Source organism: Columba livia, chromosome 14 (assembly GCF_036013475.1).
Source record: "Columba livia isolate bColLiv1 breed racing homer chromosome 14, bColLiv1.pat.W.v2, whole genome shotgun sequence".
Classification (NCBI taxonomy): domain Eukaryota; kingdom Metazoa; phylum Chordata; class Aves; order Columbiformes; family Columbidae; genus Columba; species Columba livia.
Window position 1 is genome coordinate 17965816 of NC_088615.1, and position 23412 is coordinate 17989227.

Below are 23412 nucleotides of genomic sequence, written 5' to 3' on the forward strand. Positions count from 1 at the left end.
ATGGATTCCAACCAGGAAAATTGGTGGGTCAGTGTGGTTTTGTCTGAGCAATGGTTTGGTTTCATGGCAGTTGCCAAGGCCCGCGCTGTGTTTGCTGTGATTCTGGATTCCCTGTCCTGAAAGGCAATGATAGTTCTGTAATCCTAAACTGTTTGCATGTAGAATGGTGATCCATGTGTAGAATAGCTTATAATTCCTGTGTGAAATCTTTTCCATCTGTATACCCCTGTAAGTTTGCAATGTAGACTTAGTTCATAGTTGTAATTAGACTTTCTTTCAGGTCTTCGTTTCCTGGAGGTTGTGGTTTGTTTTCCCCATTTCTGGACGGTGTTTTTGCATTTGAAAGTGTGAGTGTTGTTTTGCAACAAATACTTTCTTCGACCATCTCAGACAGAGTTTTAGTTGTAAGGAAAATGAAGTAGAAGCTAAAAGAGAATCTGTTCTTCTTTCTCAGAAGTCTTAGCTAGAGAACAATTATAAGGTGTTTATACATATGGTGTCCTATCTGTGGGAGATGAGTAGGCCACATATTAGAAGAACTGCTGAGAGCTGATGACTGCTTCTTAAAATGAAACCCCCTGTATTATAGTCCAGAGTGAGTCTTTAGGGTTACACTTCCAGCTTGAGGCCTCAGTGATTTCCAGGTGCTCTCAGGAATGGATTTCAATGCTTGTAGTGATGTCTTAAAAGTGCTCCCAGGAAGTTTCTCTGACAACACTTTCTCTTCTAATGCTTTCTTGCCTTGCTTGTCTGATGTATGGCTTTAGTTTTCTTTCCCGGGTCTCCTATGTATTTAGCTTTACTTGTAATTATCAACATAGCTTCACCTAGCAATGTGTCGAGTGTGCGTGCCTCTTGCTCATGCTGCAGTGAATGAAGGCAGATGTGAGAGTACCTTTCTTTTCTGTTATTGCGGTTGGGGAATAGATGTAAACATGACCTCAAGTAGGATTTGCATCTCTATGGAACCATGTGTGTGAAAAGAGGGGAGGAGATTCCCCCTAAGACAGGGGTGTCGAACTCATGTTCACCGGGGGGTGCATAAGCCTCATGACTGCCTTCAAAGGGCCAAATGTAATTGTAGGACTGCATAACTCTAATTTGAAGACTGTATAAATAGTTTGATATAATGAGCTTGACACTCCCGCCCTAAGTCATTAGTTTGATGACTCGGTCTCTGTTGGATGACAGCTTCTTTTTTAGTTTGGCCATTTATCATTCATTTGCTTTGAAATCCTGTTTCTCCTCAGACTGGGGGGGTCCGGAAAAAAGTACCTCCCTTCCTGATGTGATTGTAGTGCATTATCCTCTCATTATTATTATATTTTTTTTTTCCAGTTCTGAGAACGCCAGAAGCAAACATGCAAGTTGTGTAGGGTTGTAGAGAAGACGGGATATGGGGGGTAGGAGGTGGGGTGGGGTGGTAATGGTACAGATGGTACAGATGGTAATTTCCTTGCTTGTCGTGTTTAACACAAGCATGTGCCTAATGAAGTACCATGCAATTTGAGATGATTCTGCACAATAACTTTGGCCTAAGAAGTGTTATTCCATGTGATTCGTTCAATTCTGTATGTTTCTTACTCTTGCCTTGCTTGTTGTCATGAGCTCCACTTCAGGGTGTCTGATCAAATGGGGAAGAACCCATGTGTTCTAGTTGTCTGAGTGCAGGTGCTTTTCCCATACAGACCATCTCTCTGCTCATTCTCTGCCCTTGCCCCACCATACTCGGCATCCTGCAGAGGGAGGTTTAATTATAGGGAAGGCAAAGCTTCATTTTTCAGTGCGCTGTGTGCTGCGGCTTCATACTCTGGGGCGATGAACGTGGGATCGTTGCTCTGCATTATAGCTTGTATGGGGGGCAGGAGAAATGGGGTTTTCATTAAACAGTTGTTATTTAGGATGAACGTAAGCCATTATTGGAAATGAAAGGTAGAGTCATCTGTACCTGCTTTAGGGTGGGTCTTGTAGTTGTCTCATGACACAGCCCGTTCCTCAGCCAGCAGTGACGGCAGTATCAATTTTGTGTACCAGAATGCAGTGTGTATTTTCCACGTTGGAGGTACTTCTTCCTCAACCAGGAGGCCAATTCGAGGTGTTTCTGCAAATTCCTTGTGGGAATTTCCTTGGTTGAGGTCAAGTAAGGCTCCAATTATCATATTGAGGAAGAGGGTGCAAGAGAAGCGAATGTACTTTTGGTAGGAGCTAAATTCTGAAATACATGTGTGCACATAAGCACTGGTTGGTCACCTTAGTGGTGATCCACCATTGTGCTCTCCCAAAGACTGAGTGGAGTTGGAGAACTGGGTGTTTCCAGACCAGATCTTGTTCTTGTAGACTCTATAACCTCTTCTTTGGCCTTCACACTGTGGGTGAAGTGTTAGAAAGAAGAGAGTACTGTAGTGGTTTCTGTTGGGGAGCATTACAAAGAGCATCACACTTCAACAAATGTAAAGATATTCTTGCTGTCAAGGGTTATTCATTTGTGCTTTTTTTTTTTATGCCACCTTACACCTTCTTTCATATTTCTATCTGTCGTGTAGCAGCACTTGATCTTTTGATACTAAATGTTTAAAAGTGATGCAAAGAGTGTGTAAGGAAGAGAGTAGAAGCATTCTTAACAGTGTTACTGGTTAGAAAGGTGTTTTTCTCCTTCTGTGCTCCTTATCATCTGTTAGGCACATTCAGAGTCTTACAGTATTTGGAGGACAGTTGATCTCCAATGGATCACTGCTGTCCTGTGGGCACCTTTCATCTGCTTTACTATTCATCATCATGTCTTTTACAGAGAGGTGTAGTTAGAAGGAGCGCTGTAGCTGCATGTAGCAAGTATGACCTAATGCCGATATAATGTTCATTTCTTACTTGGTACCATTCCACACAGGATTGCACTATTAGGTATATACCTGTGTACAGGTATTTTCATTGTGAATGGCTTATTAACTCAGTTTTGTTCCAAAACCTTGTTGTTTGTGGTATATTTATTCCTACTGTCTTACGCAACATTCTGATTTACTGTTAATTATTTGAAATGCATGTAAGCAGTACCTTAGTAATGCAATCACAAATGAGGAGGAAGGGCATGGTTCTATGTAAATACCTGCTCGGTATTGATAAGTGGCCTTCTTGTCTTTGTCTATCTATCTGAAGTAAAATGCGACTACTTCTTTGTGAGAATGGCCTAGTTGCTGAGGAAGAGCCTGTTTTCACAGAAATATGTCTGAATGGCCATTTGCTGGTAAATGCAACAGTTGAAGAAGCTTGTAAAGGAGAAACTGAGCCCTGTAGGCCATGTCTCTGAATGTTTTGAGGAAGCAGCGAGAGTGGCATAATGAGGAACTGAGTTACCACCAGGAACCTCTGAATGAGCACAGTATTCATCAATGGAATCATCTCTTGTTTGGAACACCCAGAGTTTAGGGAAGTCTACTGTACCTGTAGTTTCCAAATTCGTGGTCTCTCTAGAACTTGAAACAATGAATCTTAATGAGTGTTCTTTGTATTATGCCTGCAAATAATTGTCTTGGTGTCATAAGCAAACTGCCTTCTCTAGTGCTGCCCTTCTGACTGGTAATTGTAGTATGCTGGACACGTGGGAAACTTTCTGCTGCACCTCCATGTTACTAGATGTGCATAATTACCTTGTTCCCTAAAAGAGGTAATTTTTAAGAAATGCTTTAAGACGTAGGTCTGGAATTTCCTTTCTACAAGAGCTTCTCCTCTGAAGTACGCTACAGCTACTGCTACTCACAGCTCATACAATTGAAATAAAAGAGTTGGGGAAAGATGAGTCGCAGCAAGAGTGTAAGCTGTTGATACATGTCATATATTTGCTGCACAGTGGACCTGCTTGTACTTACCTGTGCTCTGCTGTACGAAGTCTGCTCACTCTTCCACCGCTCGGAAACACGTTCCACCGCCAGACTCTTCACTACCACTGATGAACTGATGAACAGAGCTGCCTGGTTCGCCTTGCAGAGGATGTGATCAAAATCGCCAAACTGAAAGCCGAATCTCGCTTTTCCGTAGCCGATGGCACCGACTCGCGGCAGCTGCTGAGAGCGCGGCTCGGAGCGCAGGGAACGAAGCCTCGGCCGGCATGAGGCGGCTGCGGTGACGTCGCGGCGCCTCCGGGTGCCGCTGTTGGCCGAGGCGGAGCGGCGCTGGAGCCGGAGCCGCCGCAGCGTCCTGCCCCCGCAGGCTGCTCGCTCGCCCAGCACCGAGCAGAGCGGCAGCGGCACGGGCAGCAGCGGCGAGAGGCGGCGCGGATTGGGGAGCAGCGGCGTCCGAGCCGGCGCCCACATCGCTCCGGCGGTCCCTGCGCTGTCTGCAGAGAGTGTCTGTAAGGAGGGAGGGCAGCATCAGGAGGGAGGAGCGCGGCGAGCGCTGCCGAGAATGGCGGGCGGACAGAGGCGGCGGCGAGCAGGCGGGCGAGTGCTGCTGCCCGCTTTGCTGCTGGGATTGTGCTGGCGGGCGGCGGCGGAGCAGCTCCGTTACACCATCCCCGAGGAGCTGGGCAGAGGTTCGCTGGTGGGGCCGCTGGCGCGGGACCTGGGGCTGAGCCTGGCGGACCTGCCGGCACGCAAGCTGCGGCTGGCGTCTGCCGCGAATAAGCAGCTGCAGTACTTCACGTTGAGCGGGGAGAACGGGAATCTGTACGTGAGCGAGAGGCTGGACCGGGAGGAGATGTGCGGCGAGGCGGCGTCCTGCTCCGTCAGCTTCGAGGCGCTGGTGCAGAACCCACTCAACGTTTTCCACGTGGAGGTGGCCATCCAGGACGTCAACGACAACGCGCCGCGCTTCCTGCCAGACAATTTCCAGCTGGAGATCAACGAATTCACGTCCCCTGGCGCACGATTTTATTTAGGCATGGCAGAAGACGCAGACGTGGGCAGCAACTCGCTGCAGGGCTACGAGCTGGAGGCCAACGGGTACTTCGCGGCGGAGGTGAAGGAGAGTCCGGACGGCAGCAAGTTCGCGGAGCTGGTGCTGCGCCGCTCGCTGGATCGGGAGCGCGAGCCGAGCCTGCGTCTGGTGCTGACGGCGCTGGACGGCGGCGCCCCGCCCCGGAGCGGAACCGCCCAGCTCTGCATCAACGTCACCGACGCCAATGACAACGCGCCCGTGTTCGCGCAGGACCGGTACCGCGCGAGCCTGCGGGAGGACGCGCCGCCGGGATCGACGGTGCTGAACGTCAACGCCTCAGACGCGGACGCCGGGACCAACGCCCGCATCACGTACAGCTTCGGGAAAATGCCGGCCAAGGTGCTTCAGAAGTTCATGGTGGACGCGGAGAGCGGGATGATCATGCTTCAGGAGGCGCTGGACTTCGAGGACACGCGATCCTTCAGCCTGGCTGTGGAGGCGAAGGACGGAGGTGGTCTGGTGGCTCACTCTAAAGTGGAGATCGAGGTCCTGGATGTGAACGACAATGCGCCCGAGATAACACTGACGTTAGTATCCAGCCCGGTGCCGGAGGACGCGCCGGTCGGCACGGTGGTGGCTTTCCTAAACGTGAATGACCCGGACTCCGGGGAGAACGGGGACGTGTCCTGTGAGTTGTCGGGCGAGGCACCGCTGTCGCTTGTGGCGTCGTCAGGCGGCTCGTACAAGGTGGTGACGGCGAGTGCACTGGACCGGGAGCAGGCGGCCGAGCACCGCGTGACGGTGGTGGCCAGGGACCGGGGCCGGCCGTCGCTGTCGAGCAGCACTGCGCTGGTGCTGGAGGTGTCGGACGTGAACGACAACGCGCCGGTGTTCGAGGAGGCCGCCTACAGCGCCTACGTGGCGGAGAACAACGCGGCGGGCGCGCCAATGCTGCGCGTGCTCGCGCGGGACCCGGACGCGGGCGCCAACGGACGCGTGAGCTACTGGCTGTCGGGCGGCAGCGCGGACGCGGCGGCGTACGTGTCGGTGGAGGCGCGGAGCGGCGCACTGTACGCGCAGCGCTCCTTCGACTACGAGCAGTGCCGCGAGTTCGCCGTGGTCGTGCGGGCGCAGGACGGCGGGGAGCCGGCGCGGAGCTCGACGGCGACGGTGCGCGTCTTCGTGCTGGACCGCAACGACAACGTGCCGCGGGTGCTCTGGCCGGCGCCGGAAGAGAGAGTACCGGGAGCGGTCCCGGCGTTGGAGCCGTTCGAGGTGGTGCCGCGTTCGGCCGAGTCCGGGTACCTGGTGGCCAAGGTGGTGGCGGTGGACGCGGACGCGGGGCGCAACGCGTGGCTGTCGTACGAGCTGGTGCAGGCGGCGGAGCCGGCGCTGTTCCGCGTGGGGCTGCACAGCGGCGAGGTGCGCACGGCGCGGGCCGTGTCGGAGAGGGACGCGGCCAAGCAGCGGCTGGTGGCCGTGGTGAAGGACCACGGGCAGCCGGCGCTGTCGGCCACGGCCACGCTGCACGTGGTGCTGGCCGAGAGCTTGCAGGAGGCGCTGCCGGAGCTGAGCGAGCGGGCGGCGGGCGCCGACTCGGCGGCGGAGCTGCAGTTCTACCTGGTGCTGGCGCTGGCGCTGCTGTCCGCGCTGTTCCTGCTGAGCGTGGCGCTGGCCGTGCTGGCGCGGCTGCGCCGGGCCGGGCCGCCCGCCGTCCTGCGCTGCCTGGGCGCGCAGCGCTTGTCCGTGGCCGGTGCCGCCTTCCCGGCCGACTTCTGCGAGGGCACCTTGCCCTACTCCTACAACCTGTGCGTGGCGCCGGGCCGCGCCGTGGCCGAGGCCGCTTGGCTGCCGCCGCCGCTGCCCAGCCTGCCCGCGGAGGAGCTTCTGGGCGGGGCGCCCAGTGGGAAGAGGAGCCCGAGTAACAGCGCCGGCGCGGGAGAGCCGCCCGCCGACTCCGACACCCCGCAGGTCTGTAAGTCCACACAGTCCTTGTCCTTTAGCCTTCTCTAACCTCTTGCTGGCGCTAGTGGGCTGTTGGCTCTTCGTTTTTCTCTTTTGGTTGTTATTCCCGATCCGTGGTTGTATAAAGGAATAAACTAATGCTGTACCACCGGTCTTTTGGTACCAGGCTCTGCGAGCTGGCACTTCCTGCCTCATCAGCTGGTCCTCTTCTGGGCTCCGTGACGACGTTCTTGCCTATGCTACTTCTGCTGTGATATAGGGTTTTTTTTTTTCCTAGGAATTAATATATTTTTCTTTGTATCTGTCACGAACTTTTGTTTTGCGTAGTACACTCATCTTTCCTGTTAGAGTTAATATTTTGTCTCTACTAGCTAGACTGTTTTTTGGAATTAGTTTGAAAAGAACGTCAGAATTTACCGATGTTTTGGTTGTTGCCAAAGAGACCAAAAAGCTTTTCGGGACCTGGGCACTCTTATTTCAGGGCCTGCCTGTTAGGCACAATCTAGGCAGGGAGAACGGGGAGATGAGCGAAAGGCTATGTGGTGGTTCTACTTGTAATTCGTTTATCATGAAGAGTTTGCTTTATCCTTTTAATATTTTTTCTTCCTTATATTCATTCGTATCTCTGCCTTCTGCCTAGTTAGTCTAGAATGGAGCACTAAGTCCTAACTGTAAGCATAGCTCATAACCAAAAATTCCGAAGTGTTCTTTAATTGGAGGAGAAAATTAGGTTGATTCAGAGCAGCCTCCGATGTGCTGCTGAAAATTGACAAGGTCAAGAGTGAAGGGGTCGTCTCTGAGCTGGACGCCTTTTGAGGGAGAATCTTCGTTGCTGGCTTGTGATGTTGTTGGTGCTTGGGAAATTCATGTGGCTGGTGACATTCCAGAATGTGTCGGTACTTAAAGAAGAGTTCCTGCTGCTTGAGTTAATGAGCCTTCTTTTCGCCGGGGTTATGAATATCACGTTTTTAATTACACAGCCTGTTTTCTTTTGCTGTCCTTGTACCAGCCATTCAGCAATAACGCTAAAAAACATTCCGGGAGGAGATTGTTGATTTGTACAAATGCGAAAAGACTGCTAATATTCGGCACGTTAAAATAGGGAAATATTTTATAAAAAATAGATGGCCATTAGCAAGTAATGTTTCTCGTGCGGTAAAAATAACTCGCATCGTTAAAGAAAAGTATCACTTACCGAAAAGCCTGTTCTTCATTTCAGTGAGTATTTTCATTGCTGTTTTTTTCTATAGGTCGGGATATGGGGCATTAATGGGGCAACTTTAACCTGCAAAGAGGTAGAGAGAAAAGTAATTGAAGATCAATTGCTACAAAAGGGTGTGCAATATGTAATAGAGATTTTACCTTCGAACGGATGGTGTAAGATTGTAATATTCTAAACTTCATATTTTACTTTAGATGTATCACCATTAAAAAAACGTTTTTTCCCCGTCCGGTAGATAGAAAGCAAACCACTCAGGAGATCACAGCTGGAGAGAAGTGAAATCTCCGTGGCCACTGTCCCGTGGCTGAGAGCTGTGGGTGGAACAGGCCGGGCGGGCAGCGCTGGGCAGCGCTCGGTGCCTGCAGTGCTGGGAGGAGGCTGTGGGCGCCGCTGTTGACCGAGGAAGAGCGAGAGGAAGGCCGGAGAGCTGCAGGCAGCCCCGCCCGCCGCGGCCCGATTCTCTCGCTCGCTCGCTGGCTGGCTCGGCGACTGAGCGGTCTGCGAGTGTTCCCGCGGTGCGGAGCCGTGCTGCAGTGAGGCGGAGGGGCCGGCGGCAGCGGCCGGGAGGGGCGAGCAGGGGCTGAAGGAGAAGGAGGGGCTTCCGTTGTTGGTGCGGTGTCGACGGGTCCGCGGCGGAGATGTGGGCGGCGGGGAGGCTCTGGGGCCGGCGGGAGCGAGCCCTGCTGTGGGGCGTGCTGGTGGCGGCGTGGGAGGCGACGTGGGGGCAGCTGCGCTACTCAGTTCCTGAGGAGATGCCGAAGGGCTCTTTCGTGGGCGACGTGGCCAAGGACCTGGGGCTACAGCTGCCGACGCTGCGCGACACCGGCGTCCGCGTTGTCTCCGAAGGTGGGACGCAGTATTTCGCCCTTCTCGGGAAGACGGGACATTTAGTCACGGCGGAGAGGATAGACAGAGAGCAGCTGTGCCGGCTGGTGGAGAAATGCGTGCTGCGCTGTGAGGTGATATTAGAAGGAGATATGCAAGTTTACGAAATAGAAGTCGAAGTCACGGACATAAATGACAACGCTCCCAGTTTCAAGGAAAGGGAGCTGGAAGAGAGAATGAGCGAGACGACAGCCCCAGGGTCGCGGTTTCCCCTGGCCGAGGCTCTTGACCCGGACTCGGGACTGAATTCTGTGCAGAGCTACGAGCTAAGCGGCGACGAGCACTTCTCGCTGGCCGTGCAGACGGGTCCCGGCGGGGATCAGCGTCCCGAGCTGGTGCTGGCGAAGGCGCTGGACAGGGAGGAGGCGGCGTTTCACGAGCTGGTGCTGAGGGCGAGCGACGTCGGCGAGCCGGCGCGGACGGGCACGGCGCGGATCCGCGTGGCGGTGCTGGACGCCAACGACAACGCGCCCGTGTTCAGCCAGGCGGAGTACACGGTGCGTGTGCCGGAGGACGTGCCCGTGGGCTCCACCCTCGTCATCGTCACGGCCACGGATGCCGACAAGGGGCTCAACGGGTACATAAAATACTCACTGAAGAAGGCGACGAACTTGGCATCGGAGATTTTCCATCTGGACATCGAGACAGGAGCAATCACGCTGGTGCGGAGCCTGGACTTCGAGGAAGGTGACTCGTACGAAATGGATGTTCAGGCACGGGACGGCGGGATCCTTTTCGACACGGCAAAGGTCACGATCACCGTGACAGACGTCAACGACAACGCGCCGAAAATTTCTGTGCGGTCATCACTGAGCGAGATCTCTGAGGACGTCCAGTCGGGGACCGTGGTGGCCCTACTGCACGTGCAAGACCGGGACTCAGGGGCGAATGGCGAGGTTCGGTGCTCTCTGGACGGGGACGTCCCGTTCCTGCTGCGCAGCTCGCGGGGCAGCCACTACAGCGTGGTGACGGCTCGCGAGCTGGACCGGGAGCAGGTGTCGGAGTACAACGTGACGGTGCGGGCGGCAGACGGCGGGTCGCCGGCTCTGTGGAGCAGCGCGGTGCTGTGGCTGCGGGTGCTGGACGTGAACGACAACGCGCCGGTGTTCGCGGAGGCGCGCTACAGCGCCCGTGTGCCCGAGAACAACGCGGCGGGGGCGCTGGTGTTGACGGTGCGGGCGTGGGACGCGGACTGGGGGCAGAACGCGCGCGTGCGGTACCGGCTGGGGGAGGGGCGTGTGCGGGGCGCGCCGCTGTCGTCGTACGTGTCGGTGGAGGCGGAGACGGGCGCGCTGTACGCGCTGCGCTCGTTCGACTACGAGGAGGTGCGCGAGGTGGGGCTGTGGGTGCGGGCGGAGGACGGCGGCGCGCCGGCGCTGAGCAGCAACGTGTCGGTGCGGCTGGTGATCGTGGACGAGAACGACAACGCGCCGCAGGTGCTGTACCCGCCGGCGGCGCCTCTCGCGGCGGGCGCAGGCTGGGCGGGCGTGGAGCTGGCGCCGCGCTCGGCGGAGCCCGGGGCGCTGGTGGCCAAGGTGGTGGCGGTGGACGCGGACGCGGGGCAGAACGCGTGGCTGTCGTACGAGCTGGCCAAGGCGACGGAGCCGGGGCTGTTCCGCGTGGGGCTGCACAGCGGCGAGGTGCGCACGGCGCGCTTCCCGCTGGCCCGCGACGCGGCGCGGCAGAGCCTGGTGGTGGTGGTGAAGGATCACGGGCGGCCGGCGCTGTCGGCCACGGCCACGCTGACGGTGGTGCTGGCCGAGAGCGTGGCCGAGCTGCTGGCCGAGCTGGGCAGCGCGGCATCGGCGGCGGCGCCGGGCGAGCCGGCCGGCAGCCTGACGCGCTGGCTGGTGCTGGCCGTGGCGGCCGTGTCCTGCCTCTTCCTCGCCTTCCTGCTGCTGCTGCTGGCGCTGCGCCTGCGGCGCTGGCGCCGCTCGCAGCTGCTGGCGGCAGACAGCGGCGCCTTGCGCGGCGTGCCGGCCTCGCACTTCGTGGGCATCGACGGCGTCCGCGCCTTCCTGCACTCCTACTCGCACGAGGTGTCGCTCACGGCCGACTCGCGCAAGAGCCAGCTCCGCTTCTCGGGCGCCAGCTGCTGCGACACCCTCCCGGCCCGCCCGCCGCCCGACGAGCCGGCGCCGCTGCTCGGGGAGGACCCCGCCGCTCCCCCGGTGAGTTCTAATGACCGCCCTTTCTCCGTGACGCTTCCCTCTACTGCTTCTCTGCCCTTTCCCCGCCGTGTTCTGCTGCGTTCCGCCTAGGGATGTTTGGTTAAATGGAAGGCAAAGCTTCGTTCGTCAATTCGCTATGAGATGGTGGCTCTTGTTCTGGGGAGGTGAGCGTGGGATCGTTACTCAACATTACTGGTTGTGTGGCAGGCAGGAGAAGTTGGGCTGCTGTTAGCTTGAATTTCTTGAGCGCAGGACTGTGTGTTTTTATTAGATCGTTACTTTATTATATGTTGCCGACTGACCCAATCTCCTCCTGGAGGACAGCTGGGGCAAGGCGTTGTTTCTTTTTCACGCTACTGGGATGCGAACGTTGGATCTTTGTTCAGCATTACAGCTACTGTTTGAGGCGGGAGAATTGGGACAGCTGTTATCTTGAATTTCGTTAACGCGGGGCTTTGTGCCTGTATTAGGCGTCAGGTCGTTTCTCATTTCCCCCCCTTAGATGTGTAATGCTGTTTTTCCTGTTATATTAGCTCTTCCTAACTGTTGTATTGCGTTATTAGCAAATGGAATTTTGCGTTATTAGCAGGGTCAGATGTCCCGACAGCACATGTGCTTGAGTAGGATCAGAGTGTCTTAATAGGTAACATTAAGGCTTCCATGTAGAACTGAGCTGCTCATAGTTTCTGCTCTTCTCAGCCTTTCTGTTACTCCTTGATAACGTGGATGAGAAACCAAATGTCTCTATATTGAACCATACCGCCATGTTTTTGCAGCGGGTGCAGGAACAGGCTGGCGAAAAGTGGTTCCGCGTCGATGTCTGCCTGCCTGTTATGAAGAAGAGAATCTTAAAAGTTGTGATTATTTGAGAAAGTCTCTGGATGGCTGCGTGTGAAGGGGTATTGGAGGAAATGGGAGATGGGTTTGCATATTCCCCGTCTTTCAAGTTTGGCTTATTTCAAACGGAGCTGGATGTGCCTGCGCTTGAAAATACATTGTAGTCGTTACCAGTTAAAGAGATGTCTCCGGTCAGCAGTTACTAGCTTAAGAATATGCAACCCGTGGACCAGTACCGGGTCAATCTGATTCTTAAGCTAAGATGAGAGTGATCTGAGGGAGTTCATCCCCTTGTAGTTTGAACATTCTCAAACACGCATAATAAGTTGAGTTTCTTTAACATATCTTAGGACTGTCAGATAGTGTGTCCTTTAGATGAAATTTACTCACTATAAGTTCATTCTAGTACTAAAGATCACGCCCATGGGTGCAAAGACCCCTTCCCAAGAGGAGATCCTAACCCATGAGCAGCGTAGTACAAGAAAATGCTTGTGTAACCATCTGTGAATTTCTAACCAATGCTGGAAAGAAAGTGGAAAGGTGGGGAAGTACTAACCAAAATCGGAAATGTAAATGACATAAGTATTGAGAAGAATGTGTGCTAGTTTGGTCGTTTTATCAGATTCCAGCTGGCCAAGTTGTGGGTTCGTTTGCTGTGAATGGCAGTTATTGTACTGTATGTAAAAATCTGAGCATCGTGAACTTTCCAATTACTCATGTGGTGAATAGGGATGATGGTGTCTTTGAGCTGATACTTGGACGATTGGGTCTTTATTGGAGCTGCACGTCACTTATGCATGTGAGATCATTTAATGTTTATTTGAATTAGTGTGATGAGCAGAGTAATTACTTTGAGGAACTGTGGCTATGGTCTGTGCTGTGAGATCCTGTGTGAGACTCCTGTGGGCTTTCTACCAACAAGATGCCTTTCTACTACACCTACTACAGTTGACATAATCTGGAATGTTAAGTTATGATTCCTTCACTTCTGCAAGCTTCCCATTCTTGCCTTGTTTGTTGTCTAGGTCTAGAGCTGGGGCTATTGTGGCTGGTAGCCCCCGGAAAATGAGAAGATCTCTTTAACTGTTGAGCTGGGGGAGCAGTTTCCATCCATACCTTGAAGGAGTTCAGCTGCCAAGACAAAGACTTTTATATACTTATGTTTTCCTAAACTGTCACTGAATGACATGGGTTTTAGCCTGTGGCTGACACATGGACAAAATACTGGATATTGTCCATGGTGCAACTAAAGGCCATAAATGCAGATCAAGGAGGGTGGGTCAGTGTGACTTGACTGAGCAGTGCTTTGATTTCATGGCTGGTGCCAAGGCCTGTGCCATGTTTTCTGTGATACTGGATTCCTTGTCCTGAAAGGTAATGGTAGTTCTCTAATAATAAAAAATTTGCACAATAACTGTACATGCAGAATGATAGTGCATGTGTAGAAATGCATTTCTGTGTGAGGTCTCCTTTATGCATTTCTGTCTCCCTGGAACATTGTGATGTAGAGGTAGTTCATAGTTGTAATTAGACTTCCTTTTAGGCATTTATTTCCTGGAAGTTGTCATTAATTTTCCCCATTTCTGGACAGTTTTTTTTTTTAAATTTGAATGTGTGAGTATTATTTTGCAGCAAATTCTTCTTTCAACCACCTGAGACAGAGCTTTAGTTGTGAGGAAAATAAAGTAGAAGTTAAAGGAAAAATTCTTATACTTTCTCAGAAGACTTGGCTTGGGAACAACATCTGTAAGATGTTTACACATATGGTGTCCTATCTGTGGGAGATGAGCAGACCACATATTAGAAGAACTGATAAGAGCTGATGACTATTTCTTAAAATGAAAGCCCCTACAATGTAGTCCAGAGCAAGACTTCAGTGCTACATTTGCAGCTCAAGGCCTCAATGATGTCCAAGTGCTCTCAGGAATCAATTGCAATGGCCGTAGTGAAGTCTTAGGTGTCCTCCCAGTGAGTTTATCTGACAACACTTTATCTTCTAATGCTTTGTTGCCTCGCTTGTCTGATTTATGATTTTGTTTTTCTTTACATGGTCTGTGTATGGAGGTTTATGTGTAATTACCAACATAGCTTCATCTAGCAATGTGTCATGTGTTTGTGCCTCTTGCTCATGCTATGGTGAATGTGAAAGGCAGGAGACTTGAGGGTACCTTTCTTTTCTGTTATTGTGTGTGGGCAATACAGGTAAACGTGACTTAGCAGAAGTCACATCTCTGTGGAACTCCACATGTATGACAAAAGAGGGGAGGAGATTCCCCTAAACCATTAGTTTGATGACCTAGTCTCTGTTGGATGACCATTCCTCTTTTACTTTGGCCATTTATCATCCTTGTGCTTTAGAATCCTTCTGGTTTTCATTAAAATGGTGGTGAGCAGACAAATGCACCACCCTTCTTGGTGTGATTGTAGTGTGTTATCCTCTCATGATATGTTTTTGCCAGTTCTGAGAAGGTCAGAAGCAAACCTGCAAGTTGTGTGGGGTTGGAGAGAAGATGGGAGCTCAAGGGGGTGGCTATAGAAGAACAGATGGTCATTTCCTTGCTTATCATGGTTAACACAAGCATGTGCCTGTTGCAGTACCATGCAATTTGAGTTACTACATCTGATCCATTCATTTATATATATTTCTCTTCCCTTGCTTCTTGTCAAGAGCTACAGCTTGCTCTCAGGGTGTCTGATCAGATGGGGAAGGTGACATCTGTTCTAGTTGTCTGAGTGCAGGTGCAGTTCCCATACACACCTCTCTGCTGCTTCTCTCCCCTTTATACACTGTGTTCTGCGTCGTGTGTAGGGAGTTTTGGTTACAGGGAATGCAAACCTTCATTCAGCAATGCGCTGTGTGCTGGTGGCTCTTCCTTCATGGAGGTGAACAGGGGCTCATTGCTCAATGTCACAGTCAGTGTGGGAGGCAGGAGAAGAAGGGCTGCTGCTGGCTTGAGTTTCACAGCAGCGGGGCTTTATTTCTTTATCATACGCCAGGTTGTTTCTCATTTTGTCCTCAGACATGTATAATACTGTTTCTCCTGTCAGTGTTAGCTCTTCTGAACACGTGTTGCACTATTAGCAAATGGAAGGCTGCACTTTTAGCAGGGTCAGATGTCTTCCTGACAGTACGAGTGCTTGAGTAGGGTGAGATTCTCTTGAAATTGAATAATTATATCCCCATGTGCAACTTGCAGTGATGGGTTTATATTTTGTACTTTTTATCAGGTCTTATTGCTTGTTTGATTTCATTACCTGCTCACACGTCTAGTAGCACTTGATCTTATATTGTTTTTTATCTATTATCTTTGAAAGTACTGTGTGAGAAACAGAGTACTAAGAATTCTTACTAGGGATACACTTTAGAAAGTTTTTATTGGTTTTTTTTGTGTTCCTTACCAGCCAGTGAGCAGTACTATTTATAGAATGAGATTTTTACAAGTACATTTTTGTTGTTGTTGTTGTTTTTGTTGAATGGCTTGTTAGTTGAAATGTTTTTCTCAAGTCTGTCTTTGGTTCACTTATTTATTGGTCTTCCCTTGTAAAACAGTTTTTTCATTAAACACTTATTATTTAGGATGAATTTAAGCCAGTATTGGAAATGAAGGTAGAGTCACCTGTGCCTGCTTTGGGTCAGGTCTTGTACTTGTCTAATGTGTCGGAGTTGCTCACACAGCCCGTTCCTCAGCCAGCAGTGACAGCAGTGTCAATTTTGTGTACCAGAATGCAGTGTGTGTTTTCCACATTGGCGGTACTACTTCCTCAACTGGGAGGCAATTCCCAGGTGTTGCTGCAAATTCCCTGTTGCTTGTGGGAATTTCCTTGGTTGAATCCAAGTGAGCTCCAAGCATTGTATTGAGGAAGAGGGTGGAAGAGGAGTGAAATTACTTGTTCATAATTGTTAAATTCTGAAATACATGTATGCCCATGAGCAGTGGTTGGTCACCTTGGTTGTGATCCACCACTGTGCTCTTCTAAATATGGTGTGGAGTTAAAGAACTCGATGTGTCCAGACTGAATCGTGTGCTTACAGACTCTATAAACCTCTGCTTTCACCATCAAACCATGGGTGAAGTGTTACAAAGAAGGGAGTACTGTCACGGTTTCTGCCGGGGTGCCTTACAAGGAGCATGGCACTTCAAGAAATGTCAAGATATTCTTGCTGTGAAGGGTTGTTCATTTGTGCTTTTTATGTCAGCTTACAGCTTGTTTTGTATTGTTATCTGTCATGTAACAGCGCTTGGTATTTTTATGCTAAGTGTTTAAAATTGTTGTAAATGCGAGTCAAGAAGGGAGTAGCAACCATTCTTAACAGTGTTACTGGTTAGAAAGGTTGGGTTTTTTTTCCTTCTGTGCTCCTTACCAGCCCGTGAGCACATTCAGAGTCTTACAGCACTTGGGATGATTTCGTGACAAACACACAGCAACCTTGTGGCCTTTTCTGTCAAAGGAGGCTTAATGTCCAAGGGATTGTTATTGTCCTGTGGGCACTTTTCATCTGATTTATTGTTCGTCATCACATCTTCAACAGAGAGGTGTACCTAGAGGAAGTGATGTAGCTGAGTGTGTAGCAACAGTATGTCCTAACTCCGATTTGATGTTCATTTCTTGCTTGGTAGCATTTGGTAGTATTTTCTTTGTGAATGGCTTATTAATTCAATGTTTTTCTAAAACTGTAATTTGTTGCTTTATTTATCACTATTGTCTTACAACACACGTTTTGTATTAATGTTAATTAATTGAAATGCATATAAGCAGTACCTTAGTAATGCAATCACAAATAAGGAGGAAGGGCAAGATCCTGCATAAATAGCTGCTCGGTATGTCTCAGTGAGCCTCTTGTCTTTGTCTCTCCATCTGAAGTAAAGTGTGACTACTTCTTTGTGATAATGGCCTTGATGAGACAGAGCCGGTGTTCACAGAAATGTGGCTGAATGACCCTTTGATAATAACTGCTACAGTGGAAGAAGCTTGTGAAGGAGTCACAGAGTCCTGTAGTCCATGTCTTTGTATCTTTTGAGGGAGCAGCAAGAGTGGCATAACCAGGAACTGAGTTATCACTAGTGAACTATGAATAAGCACAGAAGTCATCCATGGAGTCATCTCTTGTTTGGAGCAACCAGAGTTCAGGGAAGCCTGCTGTACCTGTAGTTTCCAAATCCGTGGTCTGTGTAGCACTTGAAATGATGCAGCGGGTCATAATGTGCCCTGCTGTCTCCATGCCCATGAACCAAGGTTTGCTCGTTTGCAGAAAGTCTTGCATTCTGTGTTTTCCTTTGATTGTTGCTGAGAGGTGATGTCGTACTAACAGGCACTGAGAAGGATCAAGTATTTTCATAGGTATTGCACTTAGGGGTTTTATCCTTGACGTTTTCAGTCGATCACATGCCGGGAATATTAGTATTGTGAGTGCAAAATACACATAATTGTCTTGGTGTCATAAACAAACTGCCTTCTCTAGTGCTGCCCTACTGACTGGTAATTGAAGCGTGTTGAGCATGTGAGAACCTTTCTGTTCAATGTCCATGTTCTTACATGTGCATACTGATCCATTAACTAAAACAGGCAATTTTGAAGAAATGCTTTAAGAGATGGGTCAGGTGCTTCCTTTCTACAAGAGCTTCTCCTCTGAAGTACGCCGTACCTGCTTCTCCAGACAGCTCATAAAAATGAAATAAAAGAGCTGGGGAAAGACGACCCGCAGCGAGAATAAGCATAGAAACATGACAGACATTTACTGTACAGTGCACCTGCTTTTACTTACCTGTACTCCCCTGTTCTCTACTGTACGAAGTCTATTCGCTCCTCCACCGCTCGGGAACACGTTCCCCCGCCAGACTCTTCACTTCCACGATGAACAGAGCTGCCCGTTTCGCCTTGCAGAGGATGTGATCAAAGCGGCCAAACTGAAAGGCGAATCTCGCTGTTCAGTAGCCGATGGCGCCGACTCGCGGCAGCTTCTGAGAGCGCGGCTCGGAGCGCAGGGACCGAAGCCCCGGCCGGCATGAGGCGGCTGCGGTGGCGTCGCGGCGCCTCCGGGTGCCGCTGTTGGCCGAGGCGGAGCGGCGCTGGAGCGGGAGCCGCAGTCGGAGCCGCCGCAGCGTCCTGCCCCCGCAGGCTACTCACTCGCCCGGCGCCGGCCAGAGCGGCAGCGGCACGGGCAATAGCGGCGAGAGGCTGCGCGGACTGGGGAGCAGCGGAGTCCGAGCCGGCGCCCACATCGCTCGCTGCCCTCCTGTAGCTCCTGCGCTGTTTGTGGAGAGGGGCTGGAAGGAGGCAGAGTAGCAGCAGGAGGGAGGAGCGAGGCAAGCGCTGCCGAGAATGGCGAGCGGGCGAGTGCTGCTGCATGCTTTGCTGCTGGGATTGTGCTGGCGGGCGGCGGCGGAGCGGCTCCGCTACGCCATTCCCGAGGAGCTGGGCAGAGGGTCGCTGGTGGGGCCGCTGGCGCGGGACCTGGGGCTGAGCCCGGCGGACCTACCGGCACGCAAGCTGCGGCTCAGCGCCGAGAAGCAATACTTCACGGTGAGCGGGGAGAACGGGAACCTGTACGTGAGCGAGAGGCTGGACCGGGAGGAGATGTGCGGCGAGGCGGTGTCCTGCTCCGTCAGCTTCGAGGCACTGGTGCAGAACCCACTCAATGTTTTCGACGTCGAGGTGGCCATCCAGGACATCAACGACAACTCCCCGCGTTTTCTTAAGGAGAACATGCAATTCGAAATCATCGAATCTACCATTCCCGGCGCTCGTTTTTACCTGGGCATGGCAGAAGACGCGGACGTGGGCAGCAACTCGCTGCAGGGCTACGAGCTGGAGGCCAACGGGTACTTCGCGGTGGAGGTGAAGGAGAGTCCGGACGGCAGCAAGTTCGCGGAGCTGGTGCTGCGCCGCTCGCTGGATCGGGAGCGCGAGCCGAGCCTGCGTCTGGTGCTGACAGCGCTGGACGGCGGCGACCCGCCCCGGAGCGGCACCGCCCAGCTCTGCATCAACGTCACGGACGCCAACGACAACACGCCCGTGTTCGCGCAGGACCGGTACCGGGCGAGCCTGCGGGAGGACGCGCCGCCGGGGTCGACGGTATTGAACGTCTCCGCCTCTGACGCGGACGCCGGGACCAACGCTCGCATCACGTATGGCTTCGGGGAAACGCCGGCCAAGGTGCTTCAGAAGTTTGCGGTGGACCCTGAGGGCGGGATGATCACGCTGCAGGAGGCGCTGGACTTCGAGGATACACGGTCGTTCAGCCTGGCCGTGGAGGCGAGGGACGGGGGCGGTCTAGTGGCGCACTGCAAAGTGGAGGTGGATGTACTGGATGTCAACGACAACGCGCCCGAGGTGACACTGACGTCGGTATCGAGCCCGGTGCCCGAGGACGCGCCGGCCGGTACGGTGGTGGCCCTGCTGAAAATGAGAGACCGGGATTCCGGGGAGAACGGGGAGGTGTCGTGCGAGCTGTCGGGCGAGGCGCCGCTGTCGCTCGTGAAGTCGTCGGGTGGCTCGTACAAGGTGGTGACGGCGAGTGCGCTGGACCGGGAGCAGGCGGCCGAGCACCGCGTAACGGTGGTGGCCAGGGACCGGGGCCGGCCGTCGCTGTCGAGCAGCACGGCGCTGGTGCTGGAGGTGTCGGACGTGAACGACAACGCGCCGGTGTTCGAGGAGGCCGCCTACAGCGCCTACGTGGCGGAGAACAACGCGGCGGGCGCGCCAATACTGCGCGTGCTCGCGCGGGACGCGGACGCGGGCGCCAACGGTCGCGTGAGCTACTGGCTGTCGGGCGGCAGCACGGACGCGGCGGCGTACGTGTCGGTGGAGGCGCGGAGCGGCGCGCTGTACGCGCAGCGCTCCTTCGACTACGAGCAGTGCCGCGAGTTCACCGTGGTCGTGCGGGCGCAGGACGGCGGGGAGCCGGCGCGGAGCTCGACGGCGACGGTGCGCGTCTTCGTGCTGGACCGCAACGACAACGCGCCGCGGGTGCTCTGGCCGGCGGCGGAAGCGGAAGAGAGAGTGCCGGGGTCGGCGCCGGCGTTGGAGCCGTTCGAGGTGGTGCCGCGTTCTGCCGAGTCCGGGTACCTGGTGGCCAAGGTGGTGGCGGTGGACGCGGACGCGGGGCAGAACGCGTGGCTGTCGTACGAGCTGGTGCAGGCGGCGGAGCCGGCGCTTTTCCGCGTGGGGCTGCACAGCGGCGAGGTGCGCACGGCGCGGGCCGTGTCGGAGAGGGACGCGGCCAAGCAGCGGCTGGTGGCCGTGGTGAAGGACCACGGGCAGCCGATGCTGTCGGCCACGGTCACGCTGCACGTGGTGCTGGCCGAGAGCTTGCAGGAGGCGCTGCCGGAGCTGAGTGACAACGACACAGCGTCTGAGCTGACATCTGATTTAAACCTCATTCTTGTAGTGGCCCTTGCTGTTGTGTCGTTGGTATTTGTTTTAACAGTCATTTTGATATTCTTTAAATGCCGACGGTCAAGGAGCCCTCCCATTTTTATAACTTCTGATAAGGAATTGTATTCCAGCTTGGGCTCAAAAGTACCGTACAATTACTGCAGCAGCACGCTGCCCTTGCCCTATTCCTACGAGGTGTGTTTAGCGTCTGACTCGGGGCAGAAGGACTTCACATTTTTGAGACCAGGGACGACAGCGCTGTCTGACTGTCTCCTGGACGGGGAACACGGCTCAGGTACTCACTCCAGGAAGGACCCTCCCATCCCAGAGAGCTTGGCACAGGTGAGCTTCTGTCTTGACGTCCCTCTCTGCGAACTTAAGTGAATCTTTTTCTTCTGTTCTGCTCTTTGGGACCGGTGGGCAACTGGCAGAGCTCAGCGTTGCTTCTCGGCCCACTGCTCAATAGCTCAGATGTGGAGCTGCGGGGAGGAGTGGGTGTGGGTGTGTGATCTTAATTCTTCCTTTTTACCTGCCCAATCTTATCTGTGAATTCTCGGTTGTGCCCCAATGAGCAACGCTATGTGGTCAGTACTGCTGTCTGTCCTACTCCGGGTGCGAGTTTCACCGAGCCAAAGTGGTGGGGTGGAGCAGGGCCAAAAATGTTGTGGGTTCCGAAGCTGTGACAAACTTTCGTCTTGGTCTAGTGACTGCTTCATTTATTGTCTCTGCTAGATTTGAGCGCTTTCCTATGGTAACGATGTGTGATCCATACCGGCCTGTTCTCTCAGTCAGGACAGCGGCTCTGTTATTCCTCTTTTTTTTTCCCTTCCAGCTCGGTTCTTTTCCTACTCTGAACCCCTCAGAAGGCAGATGGTGTGTAAACCTGTGACTAAACCTTTTCCCTCCATCCGGGGAGCCAGGGCTGGCGTTTCACTGTAGCTCTGAGCCCGGAGTCGAGTAGAAAATGCTTTGGGTCCGCTGCTGCCACCAGCTCCTCTGGAGCGCCTGCGGATCCAGGAATAACGCCGGAGTGAGCAGCTCTGGCTGGGCTTTGATTTTAACTTGTCCCCAAAGGAATTCCTGGTGCAGGGGAAAGGCATCTTTTGCTGTAGCTGTTTTCACTCCTTTTCCTCCAAATGGTGCATTCAGGAGTTCCAAAGTGTCACCAGCAATATGCGGGTTTCCCATCAAAGTGAGGAGATGTAAATCTCCAGATCAGTCGAAGGTATAAATATTCAGCGTAAGGTATAAATATTCAGCCTTCCATGCCAAGATCTCTTTGCTGTACTCACCTCTCCACTGCTTGTCCGTCTTTCTACTGCTGGGATTAAATGGACAAGGTACTGTGAATATGGGTCATGTTTGCATTTATATGAAGAGAAACTCCTTGAGAACTGCGATATGCACATTAGAGAAATTGCTCAGTAAAAAGAGTTTAGGAAAGACAGGAAATTGCCAGTGTTTAGAAAAAGGATTCAGAGCTTATTTCAGATTTTAAAAAGTGGCTGAAGACTGTTTCAAGATTTATCTCCAAGAGAGCTGTGGATTTTCTTCTTTTTGGATTATATGTAAGAAAGAAAGGTAATTGGGATTTGGTTGCATAAGGGCCTACGAGAAATCTGCTCGCAGCACTGGGAGCTTGCAGATACGGACAGAGAGGCATAACTGTACTTACCTGCATGATGCAGCTGCTGTGGGTAAAGCATATCGTTTTTCTTCAGCCTTTAATTTGCTCCAGAATTTAATTATGTGAAAATACAAACAGATGACTAACGTTGGATTTTACCGGTGTGAAGCCTATACTTTTATCACATTCTGTGGACTGGTGATAAGAATGGTAAATAGCAATGATACGGTTGATGTTTCAGCAACGATTACTCGGTAGGAAAGGAAATAACTGAGCGTGTAGAGAAGAAAGACAGTGCCGACTGTTTGATATTGTTGGTTCTTCGTATAAACACGGAAATACTGCATGTCTGGGTGGATCCTGTTTGCTCACGGCAGCTGACAGGACTGTGCGGGACGAGGACACGTAGCCAAAGTCGAGGTCCCCGTGTTTGGTCTCCCGTGTTGGTGCAGGTGATTTGCAGCCCTTCCACAACGCGCTCAGCCACGACAAGCAGCGGAGTAACACATAACCAGCCGCGAACATTTCTGAGCCTGTTCTGCAGGGCATGGAGAGCCTTGTCGTTTCTCTCTGTAAGCGAAGAAAGGTCGGGGCGCTGATTTCCAGTCCGGTTTCTTTTCCAAACATTGCCGTCCCTTCCTTACCAGGCTCGGCTGTGGAATGACCCGGACGCTGTTTCTTGGCCACAGCCGGGTTTTGACAGAGCTCCTGGCGCTCCCTTATCAATCTTCCTTGGCCCCTTCCCATTCCACCTAGAGATGTGAACAGGCGACAGACAACGAACGTCAAAGTTGCGGCAGTTTTATCCGTGTGGGCGCTCGAAACGTCGGAAATCCCGACGTAACACGAGTTGTTAACAGCAACAACCCCAAACACAGGCAGGCAGTTCGGAATTGGCTGGTTTGCACCCAGGTGCTCCGGTGCCGTGGTCCTGTCGGGCTGTTGCTGCGGGGGAATAGGAACCACTCCCGCCTCCGGTGAACCAGCACGTCGCAGACCGTGATCTCCCTGCGTCTGACTGGCGGAAACAGGTATTAGGGAACAAGCTGGGAGGTGGCAGGAACAGGGGGAGGTTCAAAACGAGATTTGTCAGGGACATTTGCCTGCTGGGACAGGGGGCGATGCTCCTGGGAGCTCTACGACAGGAGCTGCCTTGCAGGGTGCCTGTGAAGCGGCCGGAGGAGCTCCTTGTAACTCGGCAGCACGAAATCCTTGTCGTTTTGCCGACAACGCTGCTTTGGTGGCACAGCGAGGCGCGACTTCGCGGCGCCGTGGGATGTCAGGAAGGGGCTGACCAAGCACTTGGGTGGGAGGAGCGGCATCCCGAAGGTCCTGAGGGACACTCGGAGCTTGCCCATCCTGCCGGGACTGCCCCCCGAACCGCGGAGGTCTGCTTGCCCCGGACGACCCTCTCCACCCCTCGTCCCGCCCGCTTCACCTCCCCTTCTTGCTCCCACTGTCTT

The 23412-nt window shown here is 53.0% G+C and overlaps 1 protein-coding gene across 25 annotated transcripts in view; it reads left to right on the forward strand.

Annotated features, from left to right (window-relative positions):
* LOC102091799 (protocadherin gamma-A4) overlaps positions 1–23412 on the forward strand; it is a 223708-nt gene that overhangs the window by 158993 nt on the left and 41303 nt on the right. Inside the window, exon 1 of one of the 25 annotated variants that reach the window (XM_065030274.1) lies at positions 4396–6837. The exons of 19 other annotated variants lie outside the window; for them this stretch is intronic. In XM_065030274.1, coding sequence (XP_064886346.1) covers positions 4396–6837 — 2442 coding nt within the window. Of the gene's footprint in view, positions 1–4395; positions 6838–8541; positions 10111–10888; positions 11110–15277; positions 19873–20059; positions 20665–23055; positions 23338–23412 lie in introns of those variants that run through there. 5 more of the 25 variants (XM_065030290.1, XM_065030298.1, XM_065030289.1 and 2 more) reach the window with 5 other exon arrangements.